This window comes from Daucus carota, chromosome 8 (assembly GCF_001625215.2).
Source record: "Daucus carota subsp. sativus chromosome 8, DH1 v3.0, whole genome shotgun sequence".
Taxonomy (NCBI): Eukaryota; Viridiplantae; Streptophyta; class Magnoliopsida; order Apiales; family Apiaceae; genus Daucus; species Daucus carota.
In genome coordinates, this window is record NC_030388.2 from 20,746,381 (window position 1) to 20,768,193 (window position 21,813).

Genomic DNA, 21,813 nt, shown 5'->3' on the forward strand with positions numbered 1-21,813 from the left:
CTCCCTCTTTCTCAACTTGCTCGTGATTATGGTTGCGCTCGATTCTCTATGCGAATTTGTACTCGGTTCACAGAGGAGGGTTCGGTTTCCTCGGAAGAAGAAAGCCCCTTCGCTTTTCGGTTTGGGTTCGGATGATTCGGTATGCTCGATTCGTTTAGTTTGGGCTCTATTTCATTTTTTCAATTTAGTTTAGTTTAGTTTGTATGTGTATATGTTGGTGTGTTGTGTATCTGCATATATTTGTTTGTATTTGTGTTAATTTCTGGGAATTTCATCTATGGGTATGTATTTGCGTATGTTTGTAAGAGTATAAGTTTGTGTTAATTAGTATATACGTGTATGAAAAATTTTGCATGCAATTTGTCCGTCGGTTATATGCAATTTGTCCGTCGGTTATAAGTGGGGTGAAATTTTTCTTAAATTTTCAATTTGTATAGTTTTTGTTTTCTTAGGCCCATCATTTGTATGTTTGTATGTGTTTGTATATGTTTGGTTGAGCAAAACACATACTAATTGTATAATTATACAAATTAGTATGTATATTTTGTATATGTATAGTTTGTATATTACTTTAAATATGAATAAAGTAAGCGTGTATGTGTTTGTGTTTGTGTTAAGGGGATAAGTGTTTAAGTGTGTTTGTGTTTGTGTTAAGGGGATAAGTGTTTAAGTGTGTATGTTTTTGAGTTTTGGATTTAACTTGATTTTAATTTTAATGAATTGTATTGTAGGGGCTCTTTGGTTGGGTGATGATTATCGTCATGATTTCAATGACGATATATATCATGGCAAGAAAAAGGAAAGCAACGGACAAGGACACCAACAAAGGCAAGGGAAAGAGTGTCGGTAGTAGTACAAACAAAAGGCGTGCGAAGGGAAAAGGCAAGGGGAAAGAAAAGACGGTGTTGCGTGACGAGCCAACGGATTCGGATACCGAATCGGACCAAAACCCAAGGGAGGCGGAGGCGGAGGAGGAACCGGTGAGAAGAGTGAGGATGCCGCGGTCACATTCATGCGGCATTTTTGGAGCTAAGATACCAACAAGACCTCGACGGATCAATATCTCCGATGGACAGTAAGTATATTTTTTTATATGTAGTGTTTTGTAGTGATTTGTAATGATTAATATATATAGTGTGCGTTAGTTATTAATAATTTGTTCACGAGTTTATATTTATAATGTTCTTATATAGTATTGAAGATAATGAGGCAAAAAAGACTTTGCTTGCGATTATTCGGGCAAGATGGCCTTTGGGTAAATACACGTTTAGTGACATAGACGCGGCTTACCCAAAGTGGCTCGGTCTAAGGGTTGAGGAGTTTCTAGTAAGTAGATTTTTTTTTAATATAATATGTTTTTGATTTTGTTGGTAATTGGTGTGATTATTCAATTTTAATCCTTGTACTTGTTGATATTATGTAGAAGTATTATAGGCAATTGAAAGGTCAAAGCCGTTCAAAAGCCAAAGCTATCATTGAAGATCACATAAAGGTCACAATCAAAAGGACCATGAATGAATTGAAGAGGAGGATCGAGAGGAAGTCAAGGGAGGAAGGGGTTTCGAAGTTGGCTTTGAAACCGGAATATTGGAATATCATTTTTTGGAAAGATCTTCTCAAGTATTGGGACACGGATGAAGGCCATTTGCATAGGTCGGAAGTTGGAGCTGCTAATCGGCAACGCGTGGAAAGGTTGCATAGCGCGGGTGCTCGCTCTTTCAACCGTGTGCGCGAGGTAATACTATTTTTAATATGCAAACACACACACACACATTTTGTTTTTACCTTATAATTATATAATATATATATAATATAATAATGCAAATGCTAATGCTAATATAAGTTATTTTGTGGTATAATTCAAGAACATGAAAAAGAAATTGTCTAAAAGTCCGACGAAGCTTGAGGTGTGGGATGAATGCCACACTAGGATCGGCTCCACTCCCGAGAGCCGAATATATACTACCCCCGCCGCTATGCGCATTGCGGTAATCTTCTAATTTTAGCATTTTAATTAATTGTGATAACCATGAATACGTCAATATGTTTATATGTTTAATTAATGCTTATATCTTCTAATTTTAGCACTTTAATTAATTGTTTATATCATAACTATGAATGCTAATTAATTGTGAAAAATGTGTAGGAACGATATGCCTCCATTCTTGATCGTATGCCGGTGGAGGTTACTCAAGCGGGGGAGCGGGATGAGCCTTGGGATTGGTGGATGGAAGCAATGGAGGTTCCCCAAGGCGAGAGGCCAAAAAAGAATTACGTTGTGGGGTTCCCTAAAGCTCGAGCTAGTGATTTGATCCCAACACTAGCCACTCGCTATAGGGATTCCACCCGTGGCGGCGCCGGCTCATCCTCATCCGCTCCAACACAAAATCCGGTGGTTCCCGATTCCATATTCCTCCCGATTGTCCGCAATGTGCTCAATGAAACCCGTGCCAATCCTCTCCAATTTGCTCGTCGCCTATCGGATGAGGAGATAACAACATTTGCACGCACAGCCCTCGAGGCATCCGATCCAGCCGCTGACCCGGCTCGGAGGGCTGAATGGAATAGCCTTCTCGGCGGCGAGATTGTGCACATTGTAGGGACATTGCTCGAGGATGTCCTCCAAAAAATGGATGCTCGTGCTCAAATGGTAATATACTTATGCTTTGTTTTTTGTTTTTGGTTGATATGTAAAAATGAATGGATTTCTAATTGTTTGACATGTTTTTGTAGGCAACTGCGCAAGAGGGAGAGAAAGATTACACGGATGTGGACGAGGAGACGGATGAAAACACGGATGATGAGGGTGAAGGCGAAGCCGGTGGCGAAGACGGCGGGGAAGGCGGTGGTGAAGGCGGTGGCGAAGATGGTGGCGACGGCGGTGGTGAATCATCCGATGTTTCATTGACCGATTAGTGTAATTTATATTTTAATTTTAACGGATGGTATATATTAAGACAGTGGTTGGATTTGGATTGTGAATGTTTGGGTTTTGAATTGTTTGAATGTTTGGATTTGAATTTGTAATTAGTATGTTTGGATCTTGAATTGTTTGGATTTGGATTTGTAATTAGAATGTTTGGATTTGGTTTAATTAGAATTGTTTCGTTTAATTTTGTTGTTGGTATTTTGTAATGTTTGGTTGTTTAGGATGCTTGGTTTGATTGTTTGGTTGGTATGATTTTGGTATAGGGAATTGATTGGAAACTGCAGATTCTGCTGCAATTTTTTTAAAAATTCACCCAGTAAAACCGACCGAATGGTCCCAAAACCGACCACTTTTTACCATATTGATGCCAGAAAACCGACCGCATTCAACTATAACCGACCGTGCTCATCACATAAAACCCAGAAAACCGACCGCATTCATCAAGAGTCGGTCGGTTATGAGACGGTCGGTTATGTGAATCAGGGTGGCCTTCTGCCACAAACCCGACCGACTCATAACCGACCGCACATAACCGACCGTGGCAGAAGGTTGACTGCGGTCGGTTTTGTGTCAAAGTCAACCCAGATAAAAAGCACAAAACCGACCACTTCAGTCGGTCGGTTTTACTAGTCGCTTCTGACGTGGTGTGACACGTGTTGACACGTGGTGACAGGTGGCATCAAGTGGGGCCACTTTTCTGGGAACAAAAAGGCACATAACCGACCACTAACTTGGTCGGTTTTAAGGGTTAAAGCCGACCAATTCGCGTAACCGACCAGGGTTTAACCGACCAGCCATATCGGTCGGTTTTAGGCTTATAACCGACCGATATTGTTCATAACCGACCGATTCTGGCGGTCGGTTTTGACCTGTTTTCCCGTAGTGCTGTTTGTGATAATTGACTTCATGGGGTACTAAGAATGAAATGTTGTATGCATACCTGTCATTAAGTTCTTAATTTCTTTGTACAGGAAGAAACCGAACAGGACAACAAAAACCCTGGAACAGGTTCATTGGGCTCCGGGAGGTCTGCAACTACAGGATAAAGTATGAGGGTGGACCCAGTTTGGAGCTTGGACTTCTCTTTTGAGCTCAAATTTCGAACAATGTACCAAGAGGGAGATCTAGTTTACCTGTGATAGCTAGATTAATTGTATTGGTCCACAGTTAATTTTTGGTTGATGACTTTTTTGAACAACTTAAGTTTTAGGTGACTGTTGCATCATTTAATCTGCACAAGCTTTTTAGAATGGCGACCAAACACATATATTTCTCCCTGGCTTATATGTGGAATTGTTAGAATATAATATGATCCTGGTAAGTCTCCTCGTAACATCCTCGGGTTTTAGATGGATGGGTTCTCACTAGAACTTAGACTCGCAGGAGATTCGATCGATATATTCGACTCCCTGTGACCCTCAATATTCTCATAATTTATTAAGATTACCAAGGCAAGTTTATGCCCCAAAGATGGGCGCCCGTGATCCACTATCGACCCAAAAATGGGCTTTCGAGTGAGGGAGTGCTAGAGACACGTTTTTTTTCTAAAATCGATGCCAACCCACACCATATGGTTTGCTAAAATTTCCAAACCGCAATAGCACCGCGTAACATAAAAACTGTCACTACAAGAATAGCGGCTATTTTCGACCGAAAGCTATGTTCGACCGTATACAATCGAATTTAATTATGGGTTAGTAGGCAAGTGAATGAATTATAACCCCTCCTTTGGTGGATGGATTGGTAAGTGATGAACTTATCAACTGGTTTAAATATTTACATAGATTTTCTATGGTTTTTTTGAATGTAGTTGGGTATTTTTATGTTGGTAATTTGGCTTTAAATATATGTGTATCTTTTTATTGTTATCTTGGATGCAGTTTGGTATTTTAGGTTTGAATAGGTAAGCAGAAGCAACTGGAACTGTAAATTTTATATTACGGCTTATTAATTTCGACCACTTTCGACCACCATTTTTTTTAATGGTTTAATAAATTCGACTGCCTCAGAAAATGGTATATTTATTTCGACCAAAATTTAAATTCAAAGGCTTAATAAATTTGACTGTCGAAAATATTATATATGGCGGGAAACTCAATTTTTCAGATTTTTTTAAAAAATTTGAGTGGGAAGTTCGAATTTTAGTCAAAAACAAATTTTGGGTTGAAAAGGACGGTCGAAAATAGTGGTCGAATTTAAATATTTTCGACCTGAAGTTATTTTCGACCAGCTTAATATATATAAGCCAAAATGATGCCCGTTTACATGCTACGAATCATTCAGCTATGTCTGCTACTGATAATATTTCTTGAGCTTCTCTGCGTGCCAAGTATTGTTGACCTCCGTGCCATCTAGGCGGGATAACTTGTAGGAGCCGGGACGGATGATTTGTGCGATTTTGTATGGACCTTCCCACTTAGGCATGAGCTTGCCCGTGTGGCGTGGGTCTGATGCCTCGGTTGCTCGGTTGACCAAATCGCCCACCTGAAATGCCCGCATTCGGACCCTTTTTCCGAAGAAATCCCTTGTCTTTTCTTTGTAGAGCTCCATTTTCTGTACCGCCTCCGCTCGTACTTCATCAAGTAGCTCCAAGTTGGTCCGCATTCCCTCAATGCTATCATTGATGTTGAAATTTTGCAGACGGAAGGAAGGTGACCCTATTTCGACTGGTGCTAGTGCCTCTGCGCCGAAGGCTAGTTTAAACGGTGTTTCTCCCGTGCTTGTTTTTTGTGTGGTGCGGTAAGAGCATAAGACTTGAGGTAGGTGCTCTGGCCATTTTTTCTTGGATTCTGTAAGGGTTTTTTTGAGCCCGCGAAGAATAATGCGGTTGGTGACTTCTACTTGCCCGTTACTTTGCGGGTGGCAGACTGATGCTTTTTTGTGTTTGATCCCGTGATCGGAGAGGAAGGTTGTGAACTTCTTACCCACAAATTGTGTCCTGTTATCAAAGATGAGGGTTGTGGGGATACCAAAACGGGTGATTATCTGGTTGCGGACAAATCTGATTGCGTCCTCTTGAGTAATGGTCCTGAGTGCCTTGGCTTCTGCCCATTTTGTCATGTAATCGATGGCCACCATCACGAATTGGAGTTCTCCGCGAGCCTTGGGGAATGGTCCCATAATGTCGATCCCCCATACGGCAAATGGGATGGGGGAAAGTATGGAAACGGGTACTGCGGGGGCTGTGCGCGGAACATTGCTGAAGAGCTGGCATTGGTGACACGCCCTGACGAATGCTTTACAGTCCTTTGCCATGGTTGGCCAGTAGTAACCCTGGCGTAAGATTTTGTGTGTGAGAGCTTTGCCCGCCATGTGATCTCCGCATATGCCCTCGTGGACCTCCCTCATGCAATATGTTGCCTCATCATCATCAACACACTTGAGAATGGGTGAGTCGAAGTTTCGACGGTAGAGGATGTTGTCTTGTAGGAAAAACTTGGCTGCGTGTGCCTTGACCTGCCTGGCTTTGCTATGGTCCGTTGGGAGGGTCCCGTGGCGGATGTAGGCGATGAGCGGGGTCATCCAGTTGTCTTCGTCGAGAGTGATGTTGAATTGTTCCTTTGGCTCTATGGAGGGATGTGGGAGGGATAAGAAATATACGGGACCATCCGCTGTTGTGTATTCCCCCTCTAGAAGTTTAGATAGGCTGTCTGCTATGGAATTGTCTTCGCGGTTGATTTGGTGGAGCTGGTAGCTTTTGAATGTAGACAGGCGGGTCTGTACTTGTTGTTGGTAGCGGGCTAATGTTGAATCTTTGACCGCGTAGTCACCTGTTGTTTGGCGTACTACTAGCTGGGAGTCACTGTATATGATTAGATTTTGCAGTTGCAAAGTGAGGGCGAGGTCTAGACCCGTGAGTAGGGCCTCGTATTCCGCCTGGTTGTTAGTGGCTTTGAAATTGAGCTGGAGGGCTTGCTTGATGCAGAATCCATCTGGGCTAATAAGTATCGCCCCGGCTCCGCACCTATTATTGGTCGCGGAACCATCCACGTAAAGCTTCCATCCCTCCGTGACCGGGATGGGTGTGTGGCTTTCCGGTGTTGTCTCCTCTGGCTGGGTAAAGTTACATTCCACGACGAAATCTGCTAGGGCCTGTGCTTTGATCGCGGTCCTCGGGACGTATGTGAGGTGGAATTGACTGAGCTCGATCGCCCAGTTAATAAGCCGTCCTGACAGCTCGGGCTTGTGGAGGATTTTGCGCAAGGGTTGATTGGTGATGACTCGGATTTCTCGTCCTTGGAAGTAGTGGCGGAGTTTCCTGCTTGCCATAACAAGGGCTAGGGCTGCTTTTTCTGTGTTGGGGTAGCGGGTTTCTGCATCCTTGAGTGTTTGGCTTACATAATAAACCGGTCTTTGCGTCGCTTCTACCTCCTTGATGAGGACCGCCCCCACGGCTTTGTCGGAAACTGACAAGCATAATGACAACGGTTCGCTTGGGGACGCGGTCGTTAAGAGTGGTGCGGATGCTAGGTACTGTTTCAGGTCCTCGAAGGCTTTTTGACATTCGTCCGTCCATGTAAGCTTCTTGGTCTTGAGCGCTCCTTTAAGGGTGTCGAAAAATGGAAGACACCGCTCTGCCAGCTTTGATATGAACCGTCGCAACGCCGCGAGGCGTCCCGTGAGGCATTGAACGTCCTTGATGGTCTTCGGGGGCTGCATGTCAATGATGGCCTGGATTTTTTCCGGGTTGGCCTCGATCCCGCGTTGGCTTACCAGAAAACCTAAGAATTTCCCCGCTTCCAAGGCAAAAGTGCATTTGTCCGGGTTGAGTTTCATGTTGTGCTGCCTAAGATTGGCGAAACATTCTCGTAGGTCAGCCAAGTGTGATTCCTGGAGCATGGATTTGACGATCATGTCGTCGACGTAGACTTCCATGTTACGCCCTAGTTGTGGTGCGAAAATTTTATTCATCATGCACTGGTAGGTGGCGCCCGCGTTTATGAGGCCGAAAGGCATGACCTTGTAGCAGTATACTCCTCTATGCGTGATGAAGGCGGTTTTCTCACAATCTTCCGGCGCCATTTTAATTTGATTGTATCCTGAGAATGCGTCCATGAAGCTGAGCATGAGATGTCCGGCGGTTGCGTCTATGAGTTGGTCGATGCTTGGCAGTGGGTACGGGTCCTTAGGGCACGCTGCATTGAGGTCTGTGTAATCGACGCACATGCGCCATTTCCCGTTGGCTTTCTTTACGAGTACGACGTTCGCCACCCAATCCGGGTATGAGACTTCGCAGATTAAATCTGCGTCCAACAGTTTGTCTATTTCTGCATCGATTGCTTTCTGGCGGTCAGGCGCGAAGTTGCGCCGCTTCTGTTTTTTCGGGGCCCGTTTGGGATCTACGCTTAGCTTGTGCATGGCCACGGATTCGTCGAGACCGGGCATGTCTTTGGGGCTCCATGCGAAGACGTCCGCGTACTCTCGTAACAGGTTCGTAAGCTCCTTTTTGAATACTGACTCCAAGCCGGCCCCAATGCTAACTTTTCGCGTGGGGTCGGTAGGGGACACCTGGATTTGTTCCGTTGCCACAGCGGGTTTTGCCACAGGTTGCTCGTCCCGTAATAAGCACTTTTTGAGCTCGGCGTCCATTCGTGGGGGCTCTTCGTGTATGGGATCGTGTGTTTCTATGACTTGCACCTCCCGGTGTCGCTTGTTCTTCCTTTGGAGGCTCTCCACGCGCTTCTTTCGTTTTTCCTGCTTTCGTTTGTCGGTGTTTTCCCGCTTGATGTTCCCAGGCTCGGTGGCCGCCAGGACAAGGGCTATTCCGTAACATCGTTTTGAGGTTTCAGAATCTCCTTTGATTTCGCCTATTCCTGTGGGAGTTGGGAACTTCATTTTTAGGTGCGATGTTGAGGGGATCGCTCTGAGGGCATTTAGGGTCGGCCTCCCAAGGATCATGTTGTATGAGGAGACTGCGTTGATTATGTAAAATTTTATTGTCTTGGTGATTTGGTGAGGGGGTGAACCGAAGGTGACTGGCAGATGAGCTACCCCTGCTATGGGCACAACATTGTGCCCGAAACCGTACAAAGGTGTCTCTTCAAGGCAAGGTTCGAGGACCGCGTTGCTCAGACGCAGGCGATCCCAGGTATGCTGAAAACAGATGTCCGTAGAGGAGCCATTATCTACCAAGATTCTCTTTACCTCATTTTCTGCTATTAACAGGGATACGACGAGGGCTTCGTTGTGATCCGGGTTGATACCCTCGTAGTCTGCATGTGTGAAGTATATGGGGCTGTGCACCTCTCCCTGGGCGATTGCATACACTGAAGGTCCGCCCGGGGCAGGTGGCGTGACGGTGCCCCCGAATACGGGATTAACCACATTGCGGCCATCTCGGTGATCTTGTGGCGGCGATGGCGGTAAATCACGGGGGAGGTATTGGTTTAGGTTCCCCGCCTTGACTTGTCGTTCCAGGAAATGTTTGAGTGCGAGGCAGCTGTCCGTAGAGTGTCCATGTGTCTCATGGTATTCGCAGTGACGCTCTTTGTTTCGATCCTCCGGGTTGGCCCACATGGCTGGCGGTGCTTGGTAAAACGGCTTGTTTCTAATGTCTCTTAACAGAGCCGACCGAGTCATGCTAAATTTAGTCCAATTAGGCTCAGGGCGTTTCTCGGGTCGGAGACCCACCGCGGGGCCTAGACGATCCTTCACGGACACGTTATTGTTTTTGCTAATGGCGGGACCATGCGTGGTTTGGACCCGTATCTGTTCCGCGGGTTTTTGATAGGGGGTGTGTCTTTCACGCGGGTAGTGCTTCTGATTGCTGATGGGCGGGGCGCGTGCCCGCTTTAGCACGGCTAGAGATTCGGCCTCCGTGACAGCCTGGGATGCCAGGTCATATGCTTTGGCTAAGGTCGTGGGTTGTACTTCCATCAACTTGACAACGTATTTTTCACACTCATACAGGTCCAACCCCCTTTTCACATGGACAAGGGCCTCTATTTCGTTTACACAGATAATCTTGTTGACCGCTTCCTTGAAGCGATTGATGTAGCTTTGTAGTGATTCCCCTTCTCTTTGTCCGATTGTTTGTAAGTAGGAGGTATGCACCTCTTGCGGTTGGTTGGCCCGGAATCTGTTTAAGAACGCCCTCTTGAAGTCTGCCCACGTGTCTATGCTCCTGGCCGGGACGCGGCTGAACCATCGTTGCGCGCTTCCCCTCAGGGTAGCGGCGAAGAAACGGCACTTAGTGAGGTCACGATATTCGTAATGTAGGGCTAGTTGGTTAAAGTAGCTGAGGTGTTCCTCAGGGTCTCCCATCCCGTCAAAGGGGTTCAGGTTAAGATGTTTGATATGCCTTTGTTTTGGTTCGTCCTCTAGCCTTTTCGTGAAAGGGGATTCTCCAACCTCCCCGTTGGTGCCGTCCTCAAGGCATTTTTTTAGGGCCATGAGTGTATTGAGCATGTCCGCGTTCGAGGGATTGATGCTTCCTGTGTCGTTCCGGGCCTCGGGGGCTTCTGTGCGACGACTTTCGAGACGAGCGCGGGCTTTTTCGTATTCTGCTTGCTTGGCTTCGAGTTCTTTCTTTAGATCGCGGATTCTCCTATTTTTTTTCTAGGTTAAGGGACGGTGCTGCTTGCCACCGTGGTGTTTGTGGTTGGTATTTTGTGACGGTCCGAGGTGCGATGCTGTGGATTTTTGTGGATGCGGTTGGCTATGGGCCTCACTTCGCTCCTCCTCGTCTTGGGGTTCGTGGTTCCCGCGTGCTTCTCCTCTAGGTTGAGGGAAAGCGGACGCTACTTTTACCATTATGTCGATCTGTTGCTGTGTGAACCGCGTCAGGTCGATGGGCCCTCCTTGGGTGATCGGAGGAGGTATGGTGTTGGCGTTTTGTCCTGCGTTTGGGACGGAGTTTCCGGACGGGGTCAAGTCTTGTAACAGGACGTCTTCGCCGACTATTTGAACATTAGGGTTAGTAGGGTCGGGGTTTTGTATGTTGGTATTTTGCATGTTTGGGCGAGGGTTTGCCATGTTGCCGGTCTGACTTACTGTTAGACCGGATCGAGTTTGCATAAATTTGCCCAATTCCTGAGGGATACGATTAGGTTTCTCTTAGGGAGAAGGCCCCTTCCTGGCGCGCCAAATGATAACTCCAAATCTCGTCCAGGGTTCCAATGCACTGTTCCGGGGAGCTTGATGCAAGACCTACCCTGCAAAACAACGCGACACGGGGGGTGACATCCCGTGAGGCACCTCCGGCGTGATAATCAGTGATCGGAATGTGCTTGACAAGTTAGGGAAATCAGAGAGTTTTCACTCTAGATGTATGGTGAAAGATGCTTTCTAGGGAGAATTTCGGGGGGAGAGTTTAGCACTTACCTTCAACTTCGGCTGGGGAGTCTCTTATATAGGCCCTCGGCCGCCACTGTTGCTACTGTGGCGGTAGTGGGTCTGTAGACACTCCCCAGCATGGGTGACTGCTTGGGTGCAACCACTGTCCTTTTTTCTGTCCTTTTGGGATTTGTGCATGCCTGTTATGCTGTTTGCCTGGTACTTAGTAATGATGAGATCTGACTTTGTGATCTCCGAGTCCTGTAGCGGGGGCGGGTACTGTTGAGGGTTACTGTAGCGTGGTACCTTATCAGGTTACAATCACTTTGGTTTCGGTTCCAAAATCGCATACACAAAAACAAACAGTATTGTGCAAGTCTGCAGCCCAAGTTCTAGTATTATTTTTTGCAAATTTTATATTTGAACATACCGCTGATACAAGGCTGAAAACTTCGGGTTTGTTAAGTTTCAGGTGACCTCATGCTCATAAATATGATAAATATGCTCGTACTTGCTGGTATTGTTTCAGTGATCTGTGAAGTTTATATCTTCATAGTAAAATTACTTCACTCAAAAAGTGATTACACGCAAAGTCATGGCACCATTTCCAGCTTTTGTGGCAGCCCAGCAGAAGAGTTTATAATGAACAAGTTAACTACTACGACATATCACTGGGCATAAATATTGGTACGGAAACAACCGCTAGCACAATGTTGGAAACAATATATATACATATATATTATAAATAATATATATACATATTATTGATTTTAAATTTTGTCGGTTCCTCGTTATAACTGGAACCCAATAATCGGTTTGGGTTTTTAAGTTTTGGTGCGGTTTTATATACGGTTTAATCTTTAGCTGGGTTTAGGGATTTCGGTTTCAAATTTATTCGGTTTCTTCCTCATCTTTAACTGAGTTTTGGGGTTTTGGTTTCGGATTTATTTGGTTATTCTTGCTCACCCCTAGCCATCAGTTACCTACCAAGCTCGCATATCTTGCAACTCACTATTGAAACACAAATTTCAAAAATTATATAACAACCACAAAAACATGGCTCTTGTTAATTTGTTTAACGGGAAGACGAATACCAAGGCATTGTTAATTTTAACCAGTTCCACTTTAAGAGAAATAGAAAAGTAAAGCACTAAGTAGCTGTCTTTAATTATTCTACTCCACTACAAACCACTACATAAGACAACTATAATGTAATTAATATAAAATTAATAATATCTTTTTCAAGCACAAAAAATGAAAAAAAGATTTAAAACTAATCAAAAAATTACCACGAGTAAACACAAAAAGCATTGCTTGTTTTAATGTATATAGAATGATACAGTTATAATCTTTACATATGTGTCTCCATTTTAACTTATAGATATTGAGTTATTTTTGAAGAAATCACAATATACTTAAACTTTACAATTCTTGATAATAGAAATTAATTATAAAATAGAAGGAAAAAAAAAATCTAAACATAGATATTTTCAAAATTAAATTCCTAAGTTGCAATTTTTGAATATAATTGTTGTTTCCATTAGAGTATGTATATTTATTTTAATATTAATATATTTAAGTAGAAGACAATTTATACATACATGCATCAAATAGGCAAAATAATAATAGAGTACATTATAAAAAGGGCATGGTATATTATTTTATGAAAATAAATAATAAACTTTTTATCCATTTATTATTTACATAAAAATCTTATTTAATAACGTGAAAAGATGGGAAAATGAGTTTAACATTGTTTTTATTTTGCAAATTTTTCTTATTGTTAGCTCCTTATATCTCCTTTTATTGGGTTCATCCACTCTGTATCATGTCTCCATTGGTCATGTTAGAAGCCTAATTTATTAATTAGTGCTAAAATTCTTGATCTCTTCATCACCTACCCGTACGAGTCACTTAAGCTCAGGACTAAAGGTATGTTGGGTCTTTCCGATCTACTTTCATTTAGTCAAAGAGTAGGTCTTTCTCAATTTTATGCTTTTATAATTGGATGTATGGATTGTCTATCGTTGAGTCTTCCCGATTTACTTTCATCAAGCCTAGGCCATTATTCCCAAATTTATACTTATATCATAAGATAATTAATTAGATTTGCTTAATTTTTAGAAAGATTGTGAATTTTTCAGATCTGCAATTCTTGTGTTCCTAATCTACTTTGATTTTTTAATGTTCATTGTTTGGGGTTCTTAATATACTTTGTGTTTTTAATATCCATCGTTTACATTTAAATCGCACCAGATCTATGTTCATATTTACCTATTTCTGCCGAATTAAGATTTTTCATATTTTAGATTATTCTAACTATAATATTTAATTGGGGTTCTTTGAAATCAATAAATTATTAATAAATCCTATATATAGTCCTCGTATATGATTCAACTATGTATATAAAAAATTTTCCTTTTGTAAGCAACTTATATAATTTTCTGTTCCATTTGTAAAATGTAATGATATTTATGCTTTTAATCATTTTATATATTGTTAGAGGCCTCAGGCTCTTCTACATATAGCAATCATTCAATATTTCAGGAAAATCATGCTTCTCTAACAATGACTTTAATAATTAGTTAAGAAAATTAAAGACTTGAATTGTGCCTTTAATAATTAGTAAAAAAATCAAAGTCTTGAATTGTCCATTGATTTTTTTACTTTAATTGTTTTACATTTTAATTGCAAGGTGAAAGGAGATAAACACCTCTAAAATGAGAATGGAATAAATGAAATCATGGAATAAAACATGTAAAAGAATCTTGCTTACATATTTGTTTTTATCATAATGGATACAAAGTTGGTTTTTCAATTAAGTGTATAATTTTTTTTAAGAGTTTAATTTCCATGTGTTTATATGTAATAGTTGTCTTTATGTATATTGTATATTTATAATATATATATATATATATATATATATATATATATATATATATATATATATATTGATTCTTTTTAAATGATTTAAAATTTTACTTTTCATATCTATCATCATAATTATAATTCAACCTATTGCTAAATTTTTTAATGGGTATTGATTGGTAATCAAGTGGATGAGGATATTGTAAACTAGTATATATACCTTAAGGCATTTTTATAAAATATAACAATTTTATTCTTTATTTGTTGTCTCTTTAAATTTATATTAATAAATTCAAGTCTTTGTTTGCAAACAATCAAATAGATATGTTACTACTACTCTAAAATAAAGTTGTTCTTGTTCAGTGAAGAGTTGATATCATTGGTTCTGATCACCATTTCCTCACTTCTAATCCTCTTGATTGTATTTTTTTATAATATATTATGCTCATTTAATGTCAAATATATTGTGATGTGTGAGGATAGAATTTAAATTTATTGATAATTTGTAAAAAGACCTAGTAATTAGGTTACTTGCTGGTTTGAAGTTTATTTGATAGATTACTATGATAATGTTCTTGATGGAATTGTAAGTATCCCTTTCTTAGGTGTTCTTAAAAATTTCTATTGAAATTATATTAATATTTTAATTAATTGAGATCTATATTTGACACTTTTGTTTCCTTCCCTTCCCATTAAGAAACCACCCAATGCTATGAGTGCTCTTCAAGAGGCAAATGAGATGTCATTATACCTAAAAAAAAGTCTAAGAAAGGAGCCCAAGTGATTCATAACAATAACAATAAAAATGAATCAAATGATCAAAAATATGATGGGAGGAACAAATACTCCAGGAATGATATGTCTATAGACTAAACTTTAAAGAAAATAAATTAAAGGACCAAATTTAAAACAATATTAATGACTTAGTACTCAATGAATTCAAATTGAGATGGTTAAGAAAGACAAACATCCATAACTTAGTACATAATGAAGTTGAATATAGATGGATATTAAGAAAGACAAACACATCTAATACCCCCAATTCACTAAGAAATAACATTGAGATATGAAATTAACAACTTTATTTAGTTTCCATTTATGAGACACAACACTTGTGATTATAAAACACTTAAGATGAGACTGTATACCTGAATTTTGGGAAACAATAAGTATGTAAACTAAGATGGATACAAGGACAACTGAAATGATGGTCATATTAAGCAAGATCAAAATTATTGGAGATAAACAACCTCAGCCCCTAAGGTTAGTCATGAACATCATATATGGAAGACCAATAATTGTTGCAACCCTGCAAACTCGAGGATGGCTCATTCTAGATAATTTATGCAAGTTGGTAGAGAAACAACCATGCATGTTAAGTCGAATGTTTGTGACATATATTGATTTTGACTTGGAAATGGTGAAGTTATGACCTACTCATAATAACCCGCGAGCCTACGCTCTGATACCATGTTAAGTGACCAATTCTTCTAGGAGAGTTCTGCAAGGTAATTGCGCGGGCCTTACTAGCTTTGCCTTGGTTGTACAACTACTAAAGCAAGGCTATTTTTCTATTCTACAGCTTAAAAATGGCTCCTAAAGCTGACTACGCAAGAGCTATGCTCATTTTTGTTAGGGCTCCTAAAGTTATTGAATTGCTCGGCTCCTAAGCTACTAAGCTATCTAGGATCCGCAATTCTTTGATATTAAATACCTCCCTAAGCAAGATAGTTGCTCCTCTCCTAAAGTACTAGCACCAGCTAATAGCAAAAGCAAAGCTAGTAGCCAGCCGCTGCTATCTCTTCCTATATAGCATAGCTTCCAAATAGCCCAAAGCTATTGTTATATAGAGCTTCCATCCTCCCTACGCCAAATCAAAGGAGCTACCAATAAATGGGCTCTCGAGTGAGGGGGAATTTTAGAGTATGCAATTGTTAAGTGGCATCGTTGAGATCGGATAGAGTTTAAGAACTAGTTCTTCCTATTGAGGACATGGACGTCCAAGATGTTAAGGAAAGGTGATTAAAGATATCTGTAGATTGGGTCTTAATTCTTTTGGATCTGCATGATTAAAAAAGATGATTTCTATTTGGAATTTTCTTCAATGTCCTTGGAATGAGAATTTAATTAAATTTCTATAAATAACATAGATGTCCTTCCATGGATATCAAATGATATGCTCTGGATTATTAATCCCTAATAAAATTTTCCATGAAGAAGAATGCAGCTTTTAAACATGAAGTTGTAATCTCATAGAGGCCGGATTCATTGAGAAAATTAAATTCTTGAAATAGTTGGCTCACTGAGTGATGGTAAAGAAGGCAAATAGGAGATAAATGATTTTTGTATATTTCAGAAATTTGAATGATACACTCAATTGCTGATATTGTTAATAACTTTTTTTATGAATGACATAAGTGATTAAAGTCAAATATTGGTATCTTAGTATTGCATTTGCGCTATAGTACTATACATGTTTAGGTACTTAATAGAGGTTATTGAATAATATTTTTGAGCTTGTTGTAGGAAAAACCATGAAAGTTTATGTGAATGACACCCTTGTTAAAAGTTTTAATAAGGCAGATCATATAAAGCAATTAGGTGAAGCATTTCAAATGTAATATTGTATCATAAGATGATGTTAAATCTAGATAAGTGTCCCTTAGAAGTGAGGTGCGAAAAGTTACTGGGACGTGATGAGTAACAGAATTAGAAGAATTCTAAACCAAGTGCAAGCCTCCAACAATCATTAATGCCTAGAACTTGCATACTTTGTGATCAAGTGGTATCAAAAACAAAAATAATCAACCATTCTTTATAGTTAGACTTCCCAATAATGAACAATAAAACCAAGTATGAGGATTAGTTGTATTGTTGTTGGGCAGACCCCGAAGTTAACTTTAAGATTTGAAAACATTTAAAGTTAGAGGTGGAAATTGGTCCGTGCCAAGTGATGAGGTTTTAATAGTTTACTATCATTTTGAGTTTCTAACAAAAAACTTTTACTCATCCAAATATGGAAAAACTATGTTTTATATATCCAAATTCTTTAGTCCCATGAAATGTATACTCATATAAATATGATGTGTGTTTGTGTGAGTGTGTATCATCAAATTCTGATACATCAGGTTCCTCCCTATATTAGGCAAGTATTCTATCTCCAGTACTTGCTAGTTATCATTCCAATAATAAACAACTTATGATTATCTCTTCTTCTTTAAACAGCTGCATGCTCCTTCACTCTCTTACTAGTTCTCTATATATATCATGTTTTGTTCAAAATGAAATCAATTTTCGAAAACTTTCCTTTGTTGTCATGAATTTCCCAAATAAACTGTTTTCCGAAATGTAATTGGTTTTGAATATATCTAGATACCTTCTCATGTAGTATATTTAAAATTTACCAAGACCCTTAATATGTAAATAAATCTTTGCATTCTAGGTTTTTTTCCATTACTTTCTGAGTATACCAACATTATATTGTTTCACCAAGAATTTTACGATATCTCATGTTCCCATGATGCATTGACATGGATATGATATACTTCGCTAAGGCAGGGCTAGCTAGATATATAAATCCATATATATGTCTTGTTTGCATATCTCATTTCTTCTGAGAGCATTCTTTTTTCTAATTTTCTGTAGCCCGTGAAATTTTGTAGCTGAGTAAGTATTAGTAATGGAAAGCAATGGCGGTCAAGCAAATGGAACAAGCGGTAGTTCATCATCGAAGAAAAGACCGAAGGAAAGTAGAGTATCAGGCAAAGAGCCTAATGTAAGACGAAGAGGCCTCAGTATTGCTGAGCTAGAGCGTATTAGATGTCAAAGTGAAATGGCGGCTGCTGGTGCTTCCAACTCCGCTGGTGGGAGTGTTGTTCCTAGCAACCTCCACGAGGTGCCGGTGTACTTTTTCACCTCCCCGGACCATCTACAAGTATAAATTATTCTCTTCATTACAATTCAGCAATATAATTATGAAATCCCTCTATCAATTTTTTTTTTTTTTTTGACTTTTTATGGTTAAATTTAAATCTGTGTTGTGTGTTGAGTAAGAATTAGATCCTTGTTTGTTGATCGATATCATCTATGTATGCGTTTCTTGTTTTTTGCAGGACGGTATGAGGTGCCCTAATCTATCATCACTACTACAACCATTCTTCCCACACGCTCCTGTGACTGCACCATCTGAGCCAGGTCCTCAAGGCCTCGTGGTAGTAAACATGCTGAATTTTTATTTTATTAATTAACTTAATAGTTAAAAGTCGGGTGCATTTGGTGTGAGTTGAAATTTATTAATCCTTTGGTTGTTTTTACAGGGGGGTGGTCCTCCAAGTACACTAAGGTACGTCATCAACTCAATTAATTAAATAAATATGTACAAACAAGTATAACAAGTCTTTATGTATATATGTATCCTTAAAGAGTTTAATGATACCTAACACTAATGAGTTTAAGGATATCCAACTTTGCTACAGATGAGTATGGGGAGTGAAGGTTGTGATCTCCAGCTTGGACCGAGTACAGGGTGCGTGTTCTTGGAAGCCAAGCCTTAATATATACAGTATTATTTCCTTGAATATATTTTGACATATATATTATGTAAATTTCTTCTTATTAATTATGTGCAAGGCCAATTATAGTAGTTCAAAATACACATTACTTTAACCGATTTGTACCTAACCCTAATTGAATTGACAGCGGGCCGAATCATGAGACCATAACAGACCAGGATGACTTAGAGTTCCGACAGCCAAACTACTTCACTAACCTCCTTCTAGCCGAAGATTCTGAGGTTTGTATGTGTTTCTAGTACCTGTTTGTGATAATTGACTTCATGGGGTACTAAGAATGAAATGTTGTATGCATACCTGTCATTAAGTTCTTAATTTCTTTGTACAGGAAGAAACCGAACAGGACAACAAAAACCCTGGAACAGGTTCATTGGGCTCCGGGAGGTCTGCAACTACAGGATAAAGTATGAGGGTGGACCCAGTTTGGAGCTTGGACTTCTCTTTTGAGCTCAAATTTCGAACAATGTACCAAGAGGGAGATCTAGTTTACCTGTGATAGCTAGATTAATTGTATTGGTCCACAGTTAATTTTTGGTTGATGACTTTTTTGAACAACTTAAGTTTTAGGTGACTGTTGCATCATTTAATCTGCACAAGCTTTTTAGAATGGCGACCAAACACATATATTTCTCCCTGGCTTATATGTGGAATTGTTAGAATATAATATGATCCTGGTAAGTCTCCTCGTAACATCCTCGGGTTTTAGATGGATGGGTTCTCACTAGAACTTAGACTCGCAGGAGATTCGATCGATATATTCGACTCCCTGTGACCCTCAATATTCTCATAATTTATTAAGATTACCAAGGCAAGTTTATGCCCCAAAGATGGGCGCCCGTGATCCACTATCGACCCAAAAATGGGCTTTCGAGTGAGGGAGTGCTAGAGACACGTTTTTTTTCTAAAATCGATGCCAACCCACACCATATGGTTTGCTAAAATTTCCAAACCGCAATAGCACCGCGTAACATAAAAACTGTCACTACAAGAATAGCGGCTATTTTCGACCGAAAGCTATGTTCGACCGTATACAATCGAATTTAATTATGGGTTAGTAGGCAAGTGAATGAATTATAACCCCTCCTTTGGTGGATGGATTGGTAAGTGATGAACTTATCAACTGGTTTAAATATTTACATAGATTTTCTATGGTTTTTTTGAATGTAGTTGGGTATTTTTATGTTGGTAATTTGGCTTTAAATATATGTGTATCTTTTTATTGTTATCTTGGATGCAGTTTGGTATTTTAGGTTTGAATAGGTAAGCAGAAGCAACTGGAACTGTAAATTTTATATTACGGCTTATTAATTTCGACCACTTTCGACCACCATTTTTTTTAATGGTTTAATAAATTCGACTGCCTCAGAAAATGGTATATTTATTTCGACCAAAATTTAAATTCAAAGGCTTAATAAATTTGACTGTCGAAAATATTATATATGGCGGGAAACTCAATTTTTCAGATTTTTTTAAAAAATTTGAGTGGGAAGTTCGAATTTTAGTCAAAAACAAATTTTGGGTTGAAAAGGACGGTCGAAAATAGTGGTCGAATTTAAATATTTTCGACCTGAAGTTATTTTCGACCAGCTTAAATTCGACCTTATACGGTCGAAAATAGTCCAGAAATTGACGACCGAAAAAGACGGCTTTTCTTATGGTGCGTGTAGACCGCAACCCGAAATTTTGGTGCTCTTAGGTGCGAATTATACATTCGAAAAATATATATTTTTTATAAAGACATATATAAAATTTTAAATTATATATTTAATAATAATAATTTTTATAATAAAGTTATAAAAATATTTACAAATTTAGGGTTACGATAAATACCAAAATAAATATAAACTAAAATATAATTATGATAATAATGAAGATCAAAAGATATCCATATTAATAAATTATTTTTATAAAATCTAAGTACAATATTAATGCGCTTGAGTTAGAGTAGTATTAGAACTAATGTTAATTTATAATGTAATATTATTAAGAGTTGGGCTCCGTAGAGACCACGTAATTTGGAGTCTTTGAAGTCCCAATCTTTTATCACTAAATTAAAAAACCAATGAATGGCAGATCAGATAAACACGTGTCCTGCTTTTATATTTTAAAAAGAACAGAGTAGTATATGTATACTAAACCGTATCACGTGAATGTACACAATCCTGGATTGCAAGCCTGTCACTTGACAGTTACAATCAAGTGCCTTCGTTAACTTTCTCCCCCCCCAAATAAAAATCCAATATTCTTCTGGATAACAACAGTACTGTGAATTGAGTGCGGAACAACACGTACTAACAAATTAAACTGAAGAACACAAACACATACCAAACTTTTCTTCTAGAATAGTCAATTTGAAAACAAGAAGAAGAGAACTATCCGAGAAGGTAGTAGCAGACAAATTGGAAAAAGAGAAAAACAATTACAGTGAACAACAAAACAGTGAACAACAAAACAGGGTGACAGTTCGTGGAGATACACAATGCTAAATTTGGGCTCACTGGGCACATAGTAACAAATTAAACTGAAGAACAAGAGAACAAACACATACCAAACTATTTTTCTATAATAGTCATTACGAAAACAAGAAGAAGAGAACTGTTCGAGAAAGCAGATGGACAAATTGGAAAAAGAGGAAAACAATTTCAGTGAACAACAGAACATGGTGATCTTATACGGCGTATAAATCTTTTGAGATATAAATGTATAGTACTACAAGTTTTTAGAGTTATAAAAAGAAAAAACACCAATCGTAGGATTACAGCAGATTGGAGGGTCAGGATGGAGGACTCCAATACTCCAAGAAAATAAGGTCTCCACAGAACTTAAGCCATATTGATAAATATTACTTGAATAACTTGAACATATACACACACAAATATATATATATATATATATATATATATATATATATTTATATATATATAGAGTCCTACTCCAATAGAAACCAAATTAGCCTAAAAACTAAAAACCAGTTTCTGGACAGTTTTTTATCACTATTTTTAACTACAGAAATCACTAATTTGTACATAACATATCACTAATTTATATATAGCATATCTCACGAATATAAATATGTATATATACATATATGCAACGTATATGATCATCATCTTCACCCAAATCGTAATAATGGACCTCTTACCACCATTACCAGACGTTTCTATGACTTGT

General features: G+C 39.2%; 2 protein-coding genes across 2 annotated transcripts; one reads left to right on the top strand and one right to left on the bottom strand.

The window, feature by feature from the left end:
* Positions 1-1,420: 1,420 nt before the first annotated feature.
* LOC135148511 (uncharacterized) lies at positions 1,421-3,208 on the top strand. The gene is made up of 4 exons (XM_064083762.1): positions 1,421-1,735; positions 1,866-1,988; positions 2,147-2,650; positions 2,734-3,208. Exons 1-4 carry the CDS (start codon positions 1,511-1,513, stop codon positions 2,914-2,916), a joined length of 1,035 nt encoding a protein of 344 aa, XP_063939832.1. The 5' UTR covers positions 1,421-1,510; the 3' UTR covers positions 2,917-3,208.
* Positions 3,209-5,221: 2,013 nt separating this feature from the next.
* On the bottom strand, positions 5,222-10,321 carry LOC135148512 (uncharacterized). The gene has a single exon (XM_064083763.1). It carries the CDS (start codon positions 10,319-10,321, stop codon positions 5,222-5,224), a length of 5,100 nt encoding a protein of 1,699 aa, XP_063939833.1.
* Between the last annotated feature and the right edge of the window lie 11,492 nt (positions 10,322-21,813).